Source organism: Sinocyclocheilus grahami, unplaced genomic scaffold (genome assembly GCF_001515645.1).
Source record: "Sinocyclocheilus grahami isolate Dianchi unplaced genomic scaffold, SAMN03320097.WGS_v1.1 scaffold582.1, whole genome shotgun sequence".
Taxonomy (NCBI): domain Eukaryota; kingdom Metazoa; phylum Chordata; class Actinopteri; order Cypriniformes; family Cyprinidae; genus Sinocyclocheilus; species Sinocyclocheilus grahami.
Window position 1 is genome coordinate 227,917 of NW_015505761.1, and position 23,164 is coordinate 251,080.

At 37.9% G+C, this 23,164-nt stretch overlaps 1 protein-coding gene across 1 annotated transcript in view; it reads right to left on the reverse strand.

Annotated features, from left to right (window-relative positions):
• Positions 1-23,164, reverse strand: part of LOC107556883 (receptor-type tyrosine-protein phosphatase U-like) — a 153,520-nt gene that overhangs the window by 84,925 nt on the left and 45,431 nt on the right. The window contains exons 8-10 of the mRNA XM_016240126.1: positions 18,220-18,421; positions 14,656-15,011; positions 5,745-5,781 (exon numbers count right to left, since the gene is read on the reverse strand). Coding sequence (XP_016095612.1) covers positions 5,745-5,781; positions 14,656-15,011; positions 18,220-18,421 — 595 coding nt within the window. The remainder of the gene's footprint in view (positions 1-5,744; positions 5,782-14,655; positions 15,012-18,219; positions 18,422-23,164) is intronic.

Genomic DNA, 23,164 nt, shown 5'->3' on the forward strand with positions numbered 1-23,164 from the left:
TTCCAATAAGGACCCTTTCACCAAAAAGCTGGCCAAGAATAAGAATGTAACGTCCTCCTGTATCTTTTAACATATACTCAAACCTAAAATGTAACTTCTTATTAATTAAGATTGATACTCCCCTACTGTGAGAATTAAACGAGGAACTGAAAACTTGACCCACCCATCCTCGTCTGAGCTTCAGGTGTTCTGTTTCAGTCAGATGAGTTTCCTGTAATATAGCAATCTGAGCTTGTTCCCTTTTAAGATAAGATATAATTTTTTGTCTCTTAATTGCATGGTTGATCCCTTTAAGGTTTAATGAAACAATCTTAATATCACTCATAACCTAAATACCCAAAATTATATGAATGGATCGCGGAGAGGCATCTGAAATTTGGTTTCAGGACGGACATGCTAGGCACTGAGAAAGCAAAGTCACCACTTTAGAAATGAACAAAACAAAAAAACCAACACTGACATTTTTCAATGTGAAAAGAAAAACAACTTAAAATAGAAAGAACAAGCTGCCAACCAGTTTTCGAACAACCTGAATGAGTAACCAGGTTTTTCAGAACCAATGACCCTAAGAGGCGTAACGGCCACGCTCCAAAAAGATGACCAGTAAAAAACTGTTAACCATCTATAAACAACCCCCTCCCGCATCAACGACTTAGAGAAGAAAAATACAAACTAGGAACATCAACAAAAATACTCCAGAGCATACCACACGGGGGGAAAGAGAAAGTAAAAATAATAATAAATACAAACAGACCTATATATGCATAAACAAGACTATCATGGCCTCGCAGTCAGTATTTAAAGTCAGCAGAGAAACGGAGAGTAGATGTCATTCCTGCGGTTTAAAAGAACGACAACACGATAATGGAGAGAGCAAACTCAATTCAGTACCATACAGTGGGATCCGTCGTCAGAAAGTCAAGGCAAACCATTCAAGAATGCCTGGATTTCTTGCGGGCAATGAAATTAATGTTTCTGTCCCTTGTATGTGAAGCAAAGCACGGCCGGGAATCGCATGGTGAAACGAACGTCACGCTGGATCAGCACCTCGCAAGATTTATTGAAGGCGCTTGGCCTTTATAGCAGACATTATGCGTTGTTTGTCGGCAAAGTTGTGAAGTTTGATGAGCACCGGTCTCGGTCAGTCACTCCTCTGCGGGCCGAGGCTTCTGTGCGCTCAGTTGATTTTAAAGTGGCCTTTCGTGGTGTCCAGCTCAAGCACCTTTGGTAGCCATGTAGCGAAAAATGCAGAGGCCTGAGAGCCTTCAAACCCCTCTTTGAGCCCTAAGATTCGAATATTGTCTTGCCTTGACATGTTCTCCAAGTCTTCCACCTTTTCAGATAGCATCAGCATTAACTTTTCAGTTTTTCTCAGCTTGTTTTCCGTCGAGGTCGAGAAGTGTGTTCAATGTCAGACACTCGGTGCTCTGCGTCGGTAATACGTTTAGTGTTGTCTTCAACGCGCTGCGAGATAGCATCCAAAACATTCGTGAATGTTGACAGTTTCTCGTCCAAAACTTTGCTGATGCACTCCGTGACTTCACGTGTAAGCTTAAGTGAGTAGCCACATTCGCATGTGCTGCCATCCTGTGAATCAGCGTCGGCAGGCCTGCTCCGAAGATTCTGTTGGGATTTTGGACCTTTTTCAATCGGAAAAGTACCCCCGTCCTTGCTAGACATGTTGTTCCCAAATATACCTCCAAACAGATGTGAAATTAACTTTTTGTCTAGTTAAAAGTCAAAAAAATGTCGAATGATGCGGGAGCTAGGCCTCCGTGCACCCTCTCAGCTCCGTGACGTCATCAGACTCCTCCTTTGTTACTTTACTTAAAGCAGGCAAAGACCACTTGTAAATCGTATGAGCACATTATAAAGCTTTTTGAATGTTTGAAAGAAGACTGTGATTTGCCACTTTGCTTTAAGTGGATGTAGTACGATACTGAGCAGATATTATTAAGTAAATAATATCAAGATGAAAGTAAAAGATACAAAAATGTGGGATATATAATCCATTATAAACTAAGTGGATACAGTTATGTTCATTTTTTGTTGATATATCTAACTACAAATAGGTATGTATTTAGTACTGTTGTTATGATTATTCATGAGATTTATTTTTTAGTTTTTTTTCTTAATAATGCAGCCATTATGCATTATAATGCATTAAGAATAACCTTACAATGCATTATAAATGCAGGCTTTCTGATGTTATAATGCATCATACTCTTAAAAGTTGCAGCCACAAAAAAGTAGGCATTATATTGTATTTTAACTGTCGTTATGATTATTTATCATATGATACACCATAATAGAAGGTTGGTTATAAGCAGGGGTGCACATAAGTGGTACGCAGGTGTGCATGCACGACCAAAATAAAAAAATACGCACTGTGTAAATAAGTTTAGACCGCTCATTTGCATTACTGACATAGTTGCCAGCTGTCAATGCACAATTAACAAAACAACTGTAATACTGTATAAGATTTATATTCAAACTGAAAGCATAAATCTAGGCTATCAGCTGCAGTTTTCAAAGCACAATGCAAAACTGTGACATTTCATTTACTGACGCTCTTCAATCTGCAGAGTTAAACACAGTGCATATACCAGCAACCCGCTAAAATAAAAGATCGCTATATATACATATAAATAAATATATACATATATTTAATGGGTCACACTATGTGTGAGGAACAAACCAAATCTCCAGGTGCTCTTATGAGAACCAGGCTGAAAATGTGCACCCTGTTTATAAGTCATTATGCATGCATTATAATGCATCAAGACCTTTATAATACATTTTAAATACAGGCTTTGTAGAAAGTGTTACTGAGGTGGCTTTCTACGCTTTCTCATTAGCCACATCTGATGCTTTCAGTTAAAAATATAACAATAAATAGGAACATGCTGGTAAATGCTGATTATAAATATTGATTATGGGAAGTTTTATGGGAAGTATATGGCCACTCTGCTTTATGAATGCATTCGGTTTTGCATTGTTTTACAATAATTCAACAGCCCATCATTAATTATTCTGCTTATACTACAATTACCACAGCTCAAGACTTTGTCTAGATGTTTTACATTAAAAACTCAGTTTTTAACTGAGTTCGCTGAGTTTTTATTTTATTTTATTTTTTAGAACTAATTACGGTAACACTATTTTACAGTGTCCTTGTTACACATCACATGTACTTACTATACTAATAACAGTAAGTTATACATAATTACATGCAATAATCCTAAACCAAACCCTACCCCAACCCCTTTTTAGTAAGTAGTTAATAATTAAGTAATTGTTAATTAATATTACTCACTTAAATATATAAATACACCGCAGCAATGACACCACAAAATAAAGTGAAACTCTAATTTATTAAGTATCTCATAACAAGCTGAAACGTGATTTTAAAGCTAGGAATGGAGGATTTAGTCACTGATGTGCAGGTAATCGAGACTCAGACAGTGTGTGTGTGTGTGTGTGTGTGTTCGCAGTCAGTATTTAAAGTCAGCAGAGAAACGGAGAGTAGATGTCATTCCTGCGGTTTAAAAGAACGACAACACGATAATGGAGAGAGCAAACTCAATTCAGTACCATACAGTGGGATCCGTCGTCAGAAAGTCAAGGCAAACCATTCAAGAATGCCTGGGTTTCTTGCGGGCAATGAAATTAATGTTTCTGCCCCTTGTATGTGAAGCAAAGCACGGCCGGGAATCGCATGGTGAAACGAACGTCACGCTGGATCAGCACCTCGCAAGATTTATTGAAACTCCGACGTTTCTCCTTGACAGCAGCAGAGAAGTCCTGCTGAATGAAGACTTTCTGACCATCCACTTCCAGGTAGCGCTTGGCCTTTATAGCAGACATTATGCGTTGTTTGTCGGCAAAGTTGTGAAGTTTGATGAGCACCGGTCTCGGTCAGTCACTCCTCTGCGGGCCGAGGCTTCTGTGCGCTCAGTTGATTTTAAAGTGGCCTTTCGTGGTGTCCAGCTCAAGCACCTTTGGTAGCCATGTAGCGAAAAATGCAGAGGCCTGAGAGCCTTCAAACCCCTCTTTGAGCCCTAAGATTCGAATATTGTCTTGCCTTGACATGTTCTCCAAGTCTTCCACCTTTTCAGATAGCATCAGCATTAACTTTTCAGTTTTTCTCAGCTTGTTTTCCGTCGAGGTCGCTCGCGGTGTGTGTTCAATGTCAGACACTCAGCGCTCTGCGTTGGTAATACGTTTAGTGTTGTCTTCAACGCGCTGCGAGATAGCATCCAAAACATTCGTGAATGTTGACAGTTTCTCGTCCAAAACTTTGCTGATGCACTCCGTGACTTCACGTGTAAGCTTAAGTGAGTAGCCACATTCGCATGTGCTGCCATCCTGTGAATCAGCGTCGGCAGGCCTGCTCCGAAGATTCTGTTGGGATTTTGGACCTTTTTCAATCGGAAAAGTACCCCCGTCCTTGCTAGACATGTTGTTCCCAAATATACCTCCAAACAGATGTGAAATTAACTTTTTGTCTAGTTAAAAGTCAAAAAAATGTCGAATGATGCGGGAGCTAGGCCTCCGTGCACCCTCTCAGCTCCGTGACGTCATCAGACTCCTCCTTTGTTACTTTACTTAAAGCAGGCAAAGACCACTTGTAAATCGTATGAGCACATTATAAAGCTTTTTGAATGTTTGAAAGAAGACTGTGATTTGCCACTTTGCTTTAAGTGGATGTAGTACGATACTGAGCAGATATTATTAAGTAAATAATATCAAGATGAAAGTAAAAGATACAAAAATGTGGGATATATAATCCATTATAAACTAAGTGGATACAGTTATGTTCATTTTTTGTTGATATATCTAACTACAAATAGGTATGTATTTAGTACTGTTGTTATGATTATTCATGAGATTTATGTCTTTTTTAGTTTTTTTTCTTAATAATGCAGCCATTATGCATTATAATGCATTAAGAATAACCTTACAATGATAGCAAAGTTGCTTCATGTTAACTGCTGTAAGAACAGTGACGCTGCCACCTTGCTACTAAGAAATGTCACATAGCTTTTAAGTTGCAAACATATTTTATCGATAAAGATGCGGGAAAGTGGTGATAACATTTCAGTGCACATGTATGTTTCCTTGTGTGTGAGTGTGTTAATGATATCCTACTATTTATTATTATATTATTTTTATCTGTTTGCAGATATCATTAAAATGAAGAAACATCTGCCAAATGCATAAATATGAATGTGTCGAATTAAATGTATTTATAACTAACACTGCGATGCATCATGTGATTGCCTCATCAACACATGGAACATGAAATGCTTCTCTGTAATTTAGCCAAAATGAAATATTTTTGAAAGCAGCATACTGTTCGTACCAACATTTTGCACCTGTGCATCTATGATGCTTTAAAAAAAATTGGAATAAAGCCCGTGTTCTTTAGTCTGTTTCCTCCTACTTCTTTTTGGCTTTATCTGTTCATCTATTTTTTGTTCTTCAGTCTGTTTCTATTATGTTGGCTCACTATGCCAAACTTGAATGAGATTTTGTAATATTTGAATTATAATACTCTGTGGATTGTGCCCAACTATCACTGCTGGCGTTTTGAGAAAGAGCCACATTAAGGTAACAAATACGCATTCATCTCTTGCCAAAGTGTGAGTGAGTCCGGGACATTTGGTTAGCATTGATGTATATGCGCTGTCAATGAGACATGCCCTCAAGCGTGTAAACAGTGCAGATAAAGAATGAATTACCTTTACGAGCGATCCGGATGCAGTTGATCCGCGTCTCCTGAGGATAAAACAGAGAATGGATACAAGTTATCAGGGCTATCTGAGGGTGAGAGCATAGCGTGTGTGTGTGATTTATGTGAATATCTGACTAGAAATCCCACGGGCAGCCAGAATTAAATAGAAATGCCTTTGATGACATGCACTAACAAATGAATGAGAACATCAGCTGGACATGAAGGCTCAGTCAAGCTGTTATGCTGTCTACAGTCAACATACGTTGTCTGCTAAGTGTACATACAAAATGAATAAAACCTCATAAGTGACATGCTCTACATAATCAGCAACATACAGTACAAACAGCTTTTCTCACAAGAAGCACAGTTTGACCTCTTTGTATCTTATTTACCCCTAAAAAGGGAATACCTTAAGGGTACACATACAGTATTTTACTACTCTACTAACCCAACTGTAACATGCAATATGTTTGTTTCCACAAAAATGATGTACCACAAAACAGAAAAGTTATTTATTTGCTTCTTTTTTTTTTAAGTTTCGTATACAGATCCCTGCTGTAGTATGCATGCCAGGCCAGTAGTTGGTGATGTCTCTTTGTAAAGAAACGTGTGCATACCTGTAGAATGAACATGTAATAGGGATGTGCATGATGCCAACATGTGCACAAATTAGCAGTTTTTATAATTTGCATAGAGATAACAGTGTCATTTTCAAAAATGTACACTCTGAAACCTATTTTTACATTTTCAGGCCCCAAAAATGTATAACGTGTAAACGAATGGCCAAAACATATATATACTGTATATATTTTTTTTTTTTCGTTTTTTTTTTTAAACAGTGTTGTGCAAACACCCCCTTACTACAACATTTTGCTAATGTTCCCATTAAATTTTGAAAACATTATTTCTGAATGTTCAGAATGTCCAGATTATGTCCTTATATATATATATATTTTTTTTTTTATTTTTTTTATTGATTACACTTTATTTTAATGTGTCCCTGTTACAGTGCATTATACATTTAAGTACTGAGTAATATTAATTAGTACTTTTGGCTTAGGGTTCCTTGCATGTAATTATGCATAATTTATTGTTATTATAATAATAAGTACATGTAACATGTAACAAGGACACCTTAAAATAAAGTGTTACCCCAAAAATCAAATGAACATGTAATAGGGATGTGCATGATGCCAACATGTGCACAAATTAGCATTTTTTATAATTTGCATAGAGATAACAGTGTCATTTTCAAAAATGTACACTCTGAAACCTATTTTTACATTTTCAGGCCCCAAAAATGTATAACGTGTAAACGAATGGCCAAAACATAAATATACTGTATATATATAATTTTTTTTTTCGTTTTTTTTTTTTAAACAGTGTTGTGCAAACACCCCCTTACTACAACATTTTGCTAATGTTCCCATTAAATTTTGAAAACATTATTTCTGAATGTTCAGAATGTCCAGATTATGTCCTTATATATATATATATTTTTTTTTTTATTTTTTTTATTGATTACACTTTATTTTAATGTGTCCCTGTTACAGTGCATTATACATTTAAGTACTGAGTAATATTAATTAGTACTTTTGGCTTAGGGTTCCTTGCATGTAATTATGCATAATTTATTGTTATTATAATAATAAGTACATGTAACATGTAACAAGGACACCTTAAAATAAAGTGTTACCCCAAAAATCAATGAACAATATATAAATGATGTTGTTGTGCTAATATTTTGAGAATGTTGTTAAGGACCACATAACTCTGAGTTCCCAGTTAGCTTGGAATACACAGCTTTCTTGGCTTAGGTGGGGTACAAAGTTGGCCTACTGTACAGTAACAAGCTGTTGTAGCCCTAAATGCACAATTTGTGCAACTATGATTTCAATAGATTAATCATTAACATGTTTCTAAGTTAATATACAATATTGTAATTAGCACAAAAAAAAAGAGTCTCATGGCCTTATGATGTGCCTAAAATACTGTCTACATGGCTAGCTCCCTAGGTTTTGGTACAGAGCCTAAGAGTCCAATCCAGCCCTAAGCATTTCTCTCTCACACACACACACAAACAGGATGAGCTACACAGACATATTATCAAATTAAGATTTACAGGTGCAAATTGTGGCTTTATGTGGCAATTATGCAAATTCATCTACCTAGATTGGAGTCGAGACCTTTCTCACCCAAACTGCCTGTAAATTGCCTTTTAAATTGAAAACCAGCACCGAGTTGCTTTCTCCTCTCTTTCACCGGGGCAGATGTGACATATTTACCACCGTATTTTAACATGTCATTAAAACATGTGTTCGGCAGTCCTCTGTGTCCTCTTGTGGGGCACTGAGGGGCAGCGCTGAAATTAATCGCTGTCAGATGATATTCGATATGATATGCAGGTCACGCTCAACACTGCTTTACAAGTGGCTGTTAAGGGTGGTGATGCCCAGCTATTTCCCACAATGTAATACGGTCAATATTCAGAGTGAAAATGCGTCTGTCTGTCACACCCACAAAAATTACTGACTTTTATGCATCCATGGGAATGTGAATAGGAGAGGTGAACAGCCACTGCATTCATAATTCACTTAAGAAAATGTCAGTGGAGTGCAAAAGTCGCTGCATAATTTGAGGTCCTCTCAAGTCTACAGTGCAAACAATGCGGGATGAGTTATGTAGTGAAGTTTAAAACGTATTAGCGGGATTAAGGGTTTGGAGCAACAGTAATAACGAAGCTTGCCTCTCCTACTAATAAATTCTGTTTTATTCTAAAATGCATTTGTCTATTTTAAAATTCAACACATACGCCCATTGAGCTGCAGTAAGCCACTTTAGTCAGAGTAATTACTGTTTAAATTCAGAGCAAGTCTAATAGAGCAAACCTGCACCTAATTATCACAAATAATTGTCAAAATAATAAGCAACAGCACAGCCGAGCATCCAGCGTCGCTCACGTTAAAAAGATTTATTTAGGCTGATTAAGATGGAAATGCTTGTGGGTCAGATAGATAAATAACCTGAATGAATTTGACTCATCTTGTGCTAGAATAAACTCACTTTGAGCGGCGAGTGTCAGACAGCGTTGAGTGGTTGATGCTGCTGTTTATGACCTATTATGTATTCATTACTTCCCATTAGAGGAGGGATTTCTAACGCAATCCCATTATTGGATACAATGGTACCTTTGTTTTGTTTGTAGTGATGAGCCAGCCAGCCAACATGAGTCGAACTGAGTGTGTTTGTCTTGTTCTCTAAATCTATAACCCCCCTTTTTTTTTTACTTCGGGGACACTACAGAGTCATTTCCGTGACCAGGAGACAGAATACAACTCCACAGATCTCATTAAAATGACAACTGATGATCAAATGCTTCTCTCTATTGTGCTTGCAGAGGAACTTTCATGTACCGCAGTCTGGATCTCGGCGTATCACCTCAATACATCAAACAACTAAATAAGCAGCATCCTAATAAAAGTAAATAAGATGTTATGTTGTGCTCAATTGAATCATGTCCTTAAATAGCTTTCCAAGGTTGCTACAGAAGCAGATTATATCTTCAGTGGTAGTTATTCATTCTCATTAATTATATAAGTATACATAATTTATCAGTGTATATAGTTTACTTGTCTGATGTCTATTTCCCAATTATCCACCCAACATCAAAGTTGACTGAAAACGAAGAACTGGTTTTGGTGCATTAATCAAGCTTAAAGGGGTCATAGGAAGCCCATTTTCCACAAGTTGATATAATTCTTTAGGGTCTTAATGAAAAGTCTGTAACATAGTTTGGTTAAAATTTCTCAATGGTAGTGTAAAAAACATATTTTTTACCCTGTCAAAAACAACTCTTTTCAGAGCACGCAGTTTTGTAGCATTTTCCTTTAAATGTTAATTAGCTCTGCTGACCCCGCCCCTCTCTTCCGGGTTGCTCTCTGAGTGAAACTTGCTAATTAGCACATTATTAGGAAAGGCGATTTGAAAAGATTCATTAAAAAAACCTTACACTCACTTCTTCTGTAGGTGAGGCTGGATCACGAATGATCCGCGCGAACATAGACGCATTTATGTAGATCAGAGGCGCATTCCCTTCAAAAACAAACATAATCCACTGCGTCTTCAGCGGCTCAGATGTCGGGAGTAAATGACGACTGCTATGTTCATTATTACATCCAAAAACAGAACACCTCAGTCGCTTAGGAGTCATTCTTGTCTACATCTGCTCTGGCGGTGAAACAATGGCGGACTGATGACAGTCACTCAGGGCGGAGCTAAGGTAAGACACCAGTCCAGTATGTGCTGAAACGCTACTGTCAATCAAACTATCGTGGGAGGGGCCTGTCTGTGTGACGTCACACAGACAGGCATCTGAGATCGGCTCGATTTGAGAAAGGGGTAAAGATTTGAGCAGAAAAAAAAAAAAAACACTGGGTGGATTTTTATCATTATAGGGTGGTTGTGTACAAACACTGCCAACACACATTTCAGTTCAAACTACTTGTAAAAGTGCATGTAGCATCCTATGACCCCTTTAAGCAAGAGTTGATACTGCTGGACTTGCTGGACTTGTAAAACGTCTTAGACCAGGAAGGGCCACCTTTCAGCAGAATTAACGTCTTGTCCTAATTAAACACATCTGAACCAGCGAATCAAGGACTTCAGGATCACTAGAATTCACTAGGTGAATCTTTTTGATTTTTAAGTACATTTTTGTTGCTTTTGAATCTGAAATCCTGAAGTCTGATGTGTAGATGCTAGGCCAGATGCCTTAAACTTTAAAGTTTGGCTCCAGCCCTACTCAAACAGACCTGAACCAGCTAATCAAGGTGTTCACTTGCAGGCAGGTGTGGTGGAGAAGGTTGGAACTAAACCTATCATGATAGTGGATTTCCAGGAGCAGGGTTGAAGACCTACTGTATGTGGAAAGCCAATGACTACAGGTAATAATACATTATTGGTCAGAATGACCTAAAAGACAAAGTAATGATACCCGAGTCTCTTGTTTTCAGGTTGCTTAGTAGGATGAAGAACAGTAGGGATGTGCAATTCCATAACTGAGGCTGATGTGAAACGCATATTGATGCATAGCCAACGATATGATACATATGAAGCAGCTACCGATGTGATGCGATACGATTCACCCCTATTATGATGCAGTGCAATCCGATTTCGATTCGATTCAACACAATGCGATTCAATGCAATATTATGCAATGGAAAAAATATATATATATGATGCTACACAATTCAATTTGGTACAGATAGTTTGCTTTTATCACTTTATTTATATTTTATTTATTTTACAAATCGCATAGGTTTTTAATCAACATTTCCATCTCTCTTATAAAACCCAAAGTGTTTCCAAACATTGGATTTGAAATTATTTGGAGAAATCAATCTACATATAAAATATTGGTCACTTTCTAAATAAAAAAAGTATAGTGCATACTTATAATTATATATAAATAAGTCAGTTTTTACCAGTGCAAATACTGTATGTTATAAATTATGCATCACAATACAAATGCCAACCTGAATCCGATGCACACTTTTTTATATCGATGCATCACATAGTTAACTCTTATGTCAATCTTACCCTCCTATAGAACAGTGCTACTCTTCTAAAGATAAAGCAATGCAAACTAATCTTTAAAATAGGCTGTAATACTCATAGTAATGCGAAAACCACCATGCCAGAAATAGAGTTTAACCATATAAAGTATACAACTGTATACAAGACATATTTGATCCAATCAAACCTGGGAGTTTGGCCTCTTCATATTGTAAGATAGCAAGAGAGTAGCTCCTTAGCAGGTAAGCATCTAGTTTATTTAAACATTATTACCAAAAATTGCAGCTATCTTTGTTATCCTTTCCATTTGATTTTTATTTCCGTAATAAGTCATTCATTCAGTAGTGTTCCTCCATTCTCCAACTCCATCAAAGTGATGTAAAATAAAAAGGGAGTGTCTTAAAATTCGAACATAAGTGGTCACAGGAGATGCACTTCTTATTCTCAGATGGAAATAGTAATGCATGTTTTGGTTGATGACTTGCACCAAAATGCATCTTAATACCAGGTGGAAACAGGGTTTCTGGGGTATTTTATATAATTTTATAATTTGCTATCAATATGCCGGAGGCTCTTGGAAATTCTGAGGGAGGTGGGAGGTCTGAGATGGGTTCTTGTGCTGATGTCTCAAGTGAAAAAATTAAATGGCAAATGATCTGATGAGAATACCATGAAAGAACCACCAGTCTTGTCTCAAAGAGTTGATGAGCTGAAGAGGATATTATGTGTTGCCTTGCAAAGAGTTCAAGAGCTGAATAGACCTTAATAAGACCTGTTCTGAAAGCACACTAAAGAAGAAGACTATTCAACTTTTAAACTATGGCCAAAAGAGTATGGCACCTATATGATTCAGATCAAACGGATCTTGTCAAAGAGTCAACAGATTGTCACAGACTCCATCACCTGTAAAGCAACAGAAAACGTTCAATGTGTGAACACTCCTGAACAAGCTGATGAATGCTCAGCCATTGATAGACATCATAGGGCTTCTGTAGGGAATCCATGGGAAGTTGGTATCTTCTTGATGTGGCAATGCAAGAAAAACAACAAGCGGATGCCAGCAAAAGGCTATTCCCTACTGGATGAAGCTTTGACATCCACATCAAGGAGCAGAGAAGATGTCTCTGGGGTATAAAATCAAGGAAGTCATCTTGAGTTATTTAGGTAAGTGACACCAGCAGTGGGAAAACTTGATGTGTGATGATGCTCAAGAAGTCTCAAATGAACCAGGTGTTGTGCAGCTTGTGGGCCTCTTCTGTAAATTCATTTTAACTTATTCATGACTAGAATGTAACTGTTTCTCATTATTATTGTAGAATTACAGCAGCATAGCTGACATCAATGCATTAGTTTAGTTTTTAGTGTGCTGCTTCTGTTGAGGTGCAATACACGCCAGGTTCTTATTTAAAGTGTAGACTGGATATTTTACAATTTTTTTGGTTGTAAAAGTAAAGTTCAACTGATTTCAAGCATTTGTACAGTCAAAAAGAAAAAAAAGAATTTTATGAACACCTTTTCTGTTTAGTTTTTTCTCTGTATTTCTGCATTGATCGTAATTTAAATTACAATTATAGATAAACAAAATCTGACATAATAACACTCACTACTGCACTTTAATTAATTTATTTTATTTAATACATTATTCATTCACAACGACGGGTGGAAAAAGTAAGTGAACCCTATAATTTCGTAACTTGTAGATTCTTATTTAGCGTCAAAACATGTTCTGCAGCTGCTCATACAAATCCCACCCCACAAATTCAGTTTCAGTCTATCAGAATTTCTGGATTGTCTTGGTACAGTAGTACAGCCCTCTTTCGCTTATGTCACAGTATATTAATTGGCTAAAAGGTCAGGACTTATTTTCTTTAGTTGATGCTTTGGGTCATTGTCTTGTTGCATCACATTCTAAAGTCGTTAACTATCTGTAAAATGTTTGAAAGTTCAACTGATTTCAAGCATTTGTACAGTCAAAAAGAAAAAAAAGAATTTTATGAACACCTTTTCTGTTTAGTTTTTTTCTCTGTATTTCTGCATTGATCGTAATTTAAATTACAATTATAGATAAACAAAATCTGACATAATAACACTCACTACTGCACTTTAATTAATTTATTTTATTTAATACATTATTCATTCACAACGACGGGTGGAAAAAGTAAGTGAACCCTATAATTTCGTAACTTGTAGATTCTTATTTAGCGTCAAAACATGTTCTGCAGCTGCTCATACAAATCCCACCCCACAAATTCAGTTTCAGTCTATCAGAATTTCTGGATTGTCTTGGTACAGTAGTACAGCCCTCTTTCGCTTATGTCACAGTATATTAATTGGCTAAAAGGTCAGGACTTATTTTCTTTAGTTGATGCTTTGGGTCATTGTCTTGTTGCATCACATTCTAAAGTCGTTAACTATCTGTAAAATGTTTTGATACTCTTCTGAAATCTTTTTTTTTTCAATGTTCACCTATCCACAGACCAGTTTTCCAGATGTTTTGTGGAACATCCATGTGGTCTTGGGCAATTGTGAGAAATGCCTCATGCTTAAACATCACTGGTTTCTTTTGTGTCATAATTTCATTTCATTCTGCTTGCAGAGATTTCTGAAAGTCTGCTCTTATCCTCGGGTTCTTTCAGGTTGGTCCATTGTGCTCTTACAGTGATCTCCAGATGCCCATTCAAAGAGAGAGTAGCAACAGTCCACATTTTCTCCATTTGTAGACAGTGTGTCATTACGTGGATTAAAAAAACAACAACAACACAGGTCTGAAAAGTACAGCTTTGTGTGCTAAGTCATTATGTCTTAAATCAGAAAACATTTTACAAGCAAGCAATTCAGGAAAAAAAATAGACGTTCAAACGGTTCACAAACGTATTATTGACTGCCTATGTCTTTGATACCCCAATGTAGATTCCAAGAATATCTGATGGTGTGGCCAACAATTTATTATTCAGTGATAATGTGCCTAATAGACACTGCCTTCTCTCTTTATCTCAGGATACAGGTTTGCATTATTGCTTGGCCCAGTTTTAAGGCATGTTAACACGTTTCTAAATGAATGAATGAATGAATATTCACTTTTGTTTAAAGCATTTTGCATGGCTATCATTTTGCAATGGGTATGTTTGGAATAAACCAAACTCTCCAAACAATTTCCCAATTCTTCTTGAACATCAAAATTACCAAAATCAATCAATCAATCAATCAAACAGTTATGTTTATGGAATACTTCTATCCATTTGCAAATTTCCATCGGCTTCTCTTCCCAAGCTTTCTCCAAGAAAACGTGTACTAACAAGGAGTGCATATGAGAGTTCATTGGGCAGATGTGATTGGGCACTCACCCCTCTGAAGTTGCTGGAGGCCTGGAAGTAGATGAGATAGTTCTTGCTGGGGTCCAGAGGTGTGTTCCAGTAGCCGTTGTAGGTGTGGTTGTCCCCTACAGTGAATGGTGTAGCCTCAGGTAAGCTGCTGGGCGTGAGTTCGGCTGTGTAGTAATGAGGCGGAGCACCACTTGCTCCTCCACCTCCTCCGGGACTCTCCCCATGGGAGGAAGGAGCAGGGAAACACTCCATGTGACCTAGCTCCCTCCGCCTCACCTGTCTGGAGCCATCCTCCTCCACCACCACATGATAGGCGCTGTACAGGAAGATGGAGCAGACTTTACACACTGAACTGTACTGCACTGTATTTCCACTCACTGTAACACGTGACTTCAAGTGCTTAGTGAAACGATCACTAAATAGAACAAAAGTAGATTATATCATGAGATGCTATAGAAAGCAATTTGGTTTGCCATGGAAGCAATTTCGTTTCTGTGTAGCTTAGAACAGAACGCAAACACTTTGACCATATTGATGCATATTGACCAATTTTGCAATTGAACATTGCCTTCTTCAAAATATGGACCTTGTGAGTGTACACAGCGAAAATCGTGTCCCTGTGATTTTCTATTCTTCATAGTATCCAAAGAAGTCTTCAAGTGGGATGCCATTCAGAGCCGGTGTAGTGGCTCTTTGGATGTTACCAAAATGGTGACCTTTCAAACCATTCTTCATCTTTGAGAAAATGAAAAGGCTGCAAGGAGCCAAGTCGGGGTTATAGGGTGGATGGTAAAGCACCATGATGTGTTTTTCAGCCAAAGACTCTCTGACAGCCAAAGCACTTCAACTCAGTGCGTTGTCGTGATGATAGTGCAGCTACCCAATTTCACACAAAATTTTATCGCATACCGCTGTTCCAAACTTGCTTGCATTTTTCTTAATACGACGCACTTGCACAGAGTGTCACCAAAAAAATTAAAATAAATAAATGTTTCAACTCTGAATCTGGAATGCAACTAATCAGTGCTCCAACGTATACCTGACACCCCACCCTAAGTGACCTTGGCCAGCCTCTCCCTTCACAGAGCCCTTCTCAAGCATAGGAACTTCATATATATATATGGGGTTTAACGGTACACAAACATACCGTTTCGGTACATACCTCGGTTTTGATGTCATGGTTCGGTATGATTTCGTTACAGCAGGAGGAAAAAACTAAACATAAATTGCTTTTTTTTTTTAACAATGGTTTACTGAACAAATTGCTCTTTCTTTAAATAAATTCAATTATAAATACAATTTTCTTAGGGATAAAAATCTACCTCAGCTTCTGCTCTAAACTATATGGAGCCATTTTACATTAGTCCTACTATAAGGTTACAATTAACAACAGAGCCCAAACTTAAATTCAATTGCTACTTATTTTTAATTGTAATAATTAACACTCAAATAAAAATTTTTTTTATGCAAACATGTCAAATTAACTTCGAAATTAGGCTATACAAATTATTTGTCGTCGAAATATAATAATTCACAGAATCCTAACTTGTTTCATAAAATATTTATTTAAACATACATTAAATAATCAAGAAATCACTAACAGGTAAAATAAAGATAATGAAGTATAGGCCTAGTCTAATATTTCACAAAATGCTCTTCACTATCTCATTTGTCGAGCAAATACATGCTACGAGCTGTAGACACTGATGACTTGCCTGAGGTAAATGCAATGCTAAGTGACATTTTGTTTTCAAGCTGTTTTAATGACGTCTTTCCACAGTTGAAACACTAATTGAGTGATTATGTGAGAGGTGAGATGTTCATTCATGTATATTTCGCATTAAAACTAGTAATAAAGATGAAGGGATGATCGTGCTCACTCGCGGCTCCACGCTTCCGTTAGAACTGAGGCGTTAGTATACAGCGATATGTCGCACCACATCAAAGAGCATTTATTGATCAAAGAGCACCAAAACGGCATTTATTGTCTGAATTTCCTGAAAAAATGTAATGATTTGTTCAGTACACATGCGTACCGAACCGAAAGACCCGTACCGAAAATTCCCGGTACAAATATGTGTACCGTTACACCCCAAATATACAGTATATATATATATATATATATATATATATATATATATATATATATATATATATATATATATATATATATATATAAGGTGTGTCTCGTCATCCCCTCCTCCTGTGTGTATAAATAGGGTTCCCTGTGTGTGCTCCAGCGTCCGGTATTGTTCATGTCAGGTATAGCGTGAGTGTTCCATGTGTTGATTAAACCCATTTGGATTAATGTACTCCTCGTCTTTCTCCGTTCCTTGCTCCTCAGTCCACTCAGCAGTGCACCCGTGACAGAATACCGGACCAAAACCGAAAGTGAGTGGCGACTTTTTCCTCGCATTTGTCTTTCCCCACCTTTTGGCCAGTTTTTGTTTACTGGTTTCTCGCTCCAGTGTTGGCTCCAGTCCCAAACCTCACTCCAGTCCCAGCTCCTCGAATGCACTTGTGTGCCTGCTGTGCCTGCTCCTCCAAAGCACCCTCCAGTGCCAGCACCACGTAAGCGCTACCCTGTTCCCTAGTTAAGCCCAGGAAGGGCTCCTGATCCCGGGTATAGCCCACAAAGGGCTCCTGATTCCCAGTTCAGCCCAGGAAGGGCTCCTGTTCCCGAGTGTAGCCCAGGAAGGGCTCCTGATCCCGAGTGTAGCCCAGGAAGGGCTCCTGATTCCCAGTTCAGCCCGGGAAGGGCTTCTGTTCCCGAGTATAGCCCGGGAAGGGCTCCGGATCCCCAGTTCAGCCCGGGGAGGGCTCCGGATCCCCAGTTCAGCCCAGGGAGGGCTCCGGATCCCCAGTTCAGCCCAGGGAGGGCTCCTGATCCCCAGTTAAGCCCAGGACGGGCTCCTGTTTCCCCGTTCAGCCCAGGGAGGGCTCCTGATCCCCAGTTGAGCCCAGGGAGGGCTCCAGATCCCCAGTTGAGCCCAGGGAGGGCTCCAGATGGGAAGGGCTTCTGTTCCCGAGTATAGCCCGGGAAGGGCTCCGGATCCCCAGTTCAGCCCGGGGAGGGCTCCTGATCCCCAGTTCAGCCCGGGGAGGGCTCCTGATCCCCAGTTAAGCCCAGGACGGGTTCCTGATCCCCAGTTAAGCCCAGGGAGGGCTCCAGATCCCCAGTTGAGCCCAGGGAGGGCTCCAGATTCCCCGTTAAGCCCAAGGAGGGCTCCAGGCCCCGAGTACATCCCCGTAAATTTCCCCAAGTATTTTTTTTGGGGGCTCCAGCCGAGGCGGGGGTTTGGGGCCGCGGCCTCGGAGGCTGCTTCACCGTGGCCTCCCGAGTCCCCTGCTCCGCCATGGCACCCCGAACGGGTACCGCTCTGGAGGCCCACTGTCCCGTGTCTGTCCTGAGGGACCTCCAGAGTGCCCCCCCCTCCCCATTGGATGTTATATGGCGTGAGGGCAGGAAAACTTATAATTAAGTACTTTAGATTCAGAGAGACGCGACAGAAAGCCAGCAAAGTTGCAGGTTTTTGGATGCCTCTCATATCCCAGGATTACTTGTGCCGATGCGCATTTCCTCACCTGAGATATTGGTGGTGATTTCGGTCAGGGCGGTCTGGCCAAAGCCCTTGGCGGTGCGGGCGCGAACAGACACCAGGTATGTGGTGCCGGGGTGAAGCCCGGAGAACATGTGATACGTCTCGTTCTTTAGTTTGGAGACGGTGCGCCGTGGGCCGGGAACGTTGATGCTGGGATCTGATGATTCGATGCTCTGGTAGCTGATCTAAAAACAGGAAACAGACAGTGAACCCAGAGGAAATGAGTGATCAGTGTTGACGCATCTCTGTCCTATAGAGTCCAGCTTTACTTTACCCACAACAAACCTGATGTCTGCACTTACATTGCTTTAAACAGTAGCAATCACGGAGTCTTATTACATTCAGAAATTACAGCATATTTTTTGACTCATTTAACCCCAGCTGAGATTTTACGGTTCCATTTTCATCCATGCACGAGGAGTCACATTCTTTTTATACATATATAAATCTGTACCATATATATATATATATATATATATATATTAAAAATGTTACTCAGCAGGCATGTATGATTTCATCCAGAGTTAAGGAAATTATTTTGGTAACCGCATATGTGTCTAATGACAATGATTCAAAGAATAACCCATTTCTAATTCTGTCTCCATTATATGATAAAATGCCCCACCCCCTCCCCAGACAATATGGCTTATCATTGGAAAGTAGTAGCAACTTTACATGGCTGCTTGCTCTAATGTTATCTAGATAAATTTGCACTTTTAGTCACATGTCCAAGTGTTTGTGCGAAGTGTGGAAGCTGTTAGTGTGCTACTGCATTTCTTTTCCTGAGTAAAAATGACTTAAAATATGCTGTCATTTTCACTCCTAAAGATAAGAGTAATATATAATTCAAAACTGTAAAGGGTCTACACTTATTTATATACACTCACAATATCAACAAGTCATTGTGCTTTTATAAAATAAAGAAAATAAACAGGGTGCACTTTCTGCTGTTTCGGTCTCCGTGAACTGGTGCGTGTCACAAAAATGAACATAACTCAGCGTATTCTTGCCTTGCTTGAAATGTCTGGAACCCATTCAAATCGAAAACAAAAACTCTTTCATTATGTAATCTGTATTAAAGGTGCATTTCTCTCTTTAAAAACTATTAACTATTTATTAATAAATAATTAATGCTATTCATTCCAGCACATTCATAGTCATTACTTTTGCGGGTGTGTTGCTGCAAGCTTCATGCGTGCACTTGAATGCGGAATAGACAAAATATTAAAGACCTCCAAAGTATATACTTTAAGTAATTAAATTAAAATAAATGTGCGATTAATTAACTAATGGTTAAAATTAGGGCTGTCAGTCGATTCAAATTTTCAATCAAATTAATTACATGATGTTTCAATTAATTAATCGAATTAATCGCAAAATAAATTTGACTGTGAAAATACCCACAAAAGATTATTTAAAGCAAATTTTGTGTTAAATGAGAAAGTATTCAAGTAGCTAGACATTACAAAGTGTAGCTTTAGAAAGATATTTTAATTATTTGATTCAACATAAAATGTATTACACATAAACATTTAGGCCCAACATAAACTATGGAACACAAAATAATCTGAGAAACGTTTTAGTATTTTTTGTTCATACAATGAAAGTCATTAACCAAAACAGCTTTGTTACCAACAGTCTTCAAAATACCTTCCTTTATGTTCCACAAAAAAAAAGGTTTAAAACGATATGAGGGTAAGTAAACGATGACAGAAGTTACATTTTTGGGGTGAACTATCCCTTATTATTTTTATCTAAAAATAAGAAACTAAATCTGCCAACAGGTGGCGGTAAATGTTTTTATGAGTCATTAATTCGTTCAAATGGCTGATTTATTCAGGAATGAAGTAAATGGCTCTTTCTATGAATGGGTCTTTGAAACATCGATTGGTTCAACCGATTCGTTCAAAACCTGGATTCATTCAGAAACCAAACACCGCTGTGTTGCTCGGAGACGCACAACAATTCTGCCATGACTTTAAAGGTAAAATATATTATTTGCAAAATTTAGCAAAATCACTTAATATTGTGTTTAAAATATAATGCAATATCAACTTCTTATTTACTGAACTGTTGTGTAAAATCATATTTGCACTCGTGGTATTCGGACATAAACAGGACTCGTCTGATATTGCTCTCGCTGCTCGTATGCTATCGCTTATCGTATGATATAAATTTGAGACAAAAACTCATTACAGGGGCATTTTTTGCACCAATATCTTGAATTTTAGGGCATAACTGCATTTATGGAGTAGTTGCCCTGCATCATATTTGTCAACTGTCAACTGTATGAAATGCAAGATGATGTACAGGTCTGGGGGCTGGGCCAGTGCGTTAACAGCGTTAAAATATTTTAATTGCGTTATTTTTTCATAAATAATTAATTAAGTTAACACGTTAAACTGACAGCCCTAGTTTAAATGAACAACTATTAGTCGACTAGAACAATTTTGAGTCAGGGGCAAACCTAGTCATATCACACATTAAAGTGTATGTCTACACAATGTAAAATTCCTCAAATTTGTTGAGAAAAAAAATTTAGTTGACTAGATGGGTGGCTATCACAGCTTAAATAAAGGGACTAATTGGTAACACAAGCAGCAAATTTACGAAATTCCTACTCCGCATGTCTGCGAAGAAATTGTGAAGAATCCAGCCCAGCTGAATATAATAAATTGTCTACTAATAAAGCCATACCTAACTTGAGCAGGGTGAAAGGGCTGGAAAAGGATTAACTTGCCATTAGAAACTTGATAAACAATAAAATAATATTTCTCAGATATATGCATTTGAAAAGTTATATATGAAAACGTACATATTTTGTTTTAGACCAGTTAAATGTTTCTGTCTCCGATGTTGAGCTTCAGACCTGGATGGCATCCCTACAGAAACATATAAACACTTTAAGGTGTAATGAAACCCCCTATTTTAGCACTGGTAGTTCACACTTCAGATTTAAAATGACTGTGTCAACTACAAACTGTTTGAAGAATCTGCAATACTCTTCAGGGAAGTCAGGGAAGTGTACAAAGTGTGACTCATAATTAACTCAGATGAAAAATTAAATAAAATGAATATTGCACAAGAACTTGCAAGAAGGCTTAAACAACGTTTATCCTCTCTATTTACATCATACATACACTCTTAAAAATAAAGGTGCTTCAAACGGTTCTTCAAGCGATGCCATAGAAGAACCATTTTTGGTTCCACAAAGAACCATTCAGTCAAAGAACCATCTCTTTCTTACCTTTTTATAATCTGAAGAACATTCTTTCGCCACGAAGAACCTTTTGTGAAACAGAAAGGTTCTTCAGATGTTAAAGGTTCTTTATGGACCCATTTAGACAAAAAGGTTCTTCTATGGCATCGTGAAGCACCTTTATTTTTAAGAGTGTATGTGCGATCTGAAATACTGTATTTGTATTAGATATATAAAAAAAGAGTCATCAGAAGTAGAGGCTGTTCCAGTTTGATGCAGAAAAACTGACATATTGAATCATATCAATCTATTGTTTTCTCTGTCTATAATAAATAAACCTAAAAATGTCAATTTTTTTTTTTACTTTTTTTAACTTTCAAACAAGCCTTTATCAAGAACATATTAAATGTGTCTCTGCTTTTAATTAAAAATGGCATGTTTTAAATTTGTTTGAATTCTGATTAATTTTCCTTACACTCCAACCAAACTGCAATGTTGTATTAATATTCACTATGTCAGGTCAACTTCAATTCTAGAACTGAACTTGAATTTAAATCAATTCTCAAGAGTGCCCCCAAAAAACTTTAAATTATAAGAATTAATGATGTCTAATGTTTCATTTCTATGAAATATTTTTTTGTTGGAGGCCATGAACCCTCAGAAAAAAAGGGTCAGAAAAACTCAGCATAAGGCTATCAAGGATTAAATTACAAAGGATGGGGAAACAACAACAATAATAATAATAATAAAAATAATGATGATGATGATGATAATACTATTATTCATAATAATATTCATAATGATATTCATAATGTGGTTGTGTTACATTTTATATGGCTTTTTATAGTTCTCTAACAATATAAGAGGAACATTTTTTTAAGAAAAAAGAAAAGAAAAGAAAAACTTCTTAAAGACGATTTAAAGAAAAGTCACTTTTTAAAGACGATTGTTCAAATAGCACTCACTGTTTGGTTTGGTTAGAACTACTGCTCTGAAACAACATTAATGACCAATCTGCAGAATTTAGCTGTGCAGCAATACTTCATTATCCCTCTCAAGATCCATCAACAGAAATTGCACGCTCCATTTTGTAACTACTTTTTATGAAAATGCTGGGGCAGCATATCCCCCATTGAGAAATCATTACCAAATCCATCAAGAGAACGAACAGCAGAGTGAAGTACAGCTACACAAGTCACTCCCAAACGAGCGCGGAGCGTAAGCAGACGCTTACATGTGTTCATGCTGACAGCTGAGCAGTGAAATATTACCAGACTAAAGCACTTAAACACAATCGCCCCATCCGACAGCCTCTGCGAGGCAAATAAGCAATTATGTTTGTCCCCGACTAATTAAAGCCTGGAGAATGAACTACAACATGATTAGCATAAGAACACCTAGACTCTGTGAAAAGTGAGAGTGAGAGTTTACACACGCTAATGACTGCTGACTGAGAAGGAGGACGAGGGACAAAAACAAACCCGGAAAGTTTAGACAATCCCCCTCAACCAATCCCTACCCAGCCAAATTCAGATTCTGTCTGAACATGTGATTCTGCATTACAGCCAAACTAAAATATGCCTCACTCAACTGATTCAAATGTGGCATAAGCTGTGCGTCATCAGTACAATGTGTTCCTGAATCATTTTTCACAACATTGCACCAATATTTGCCCCTTTCATTAACATTGCAATTCAATATCTAACAAAGGGGGGGGGGGGGGGGGGTA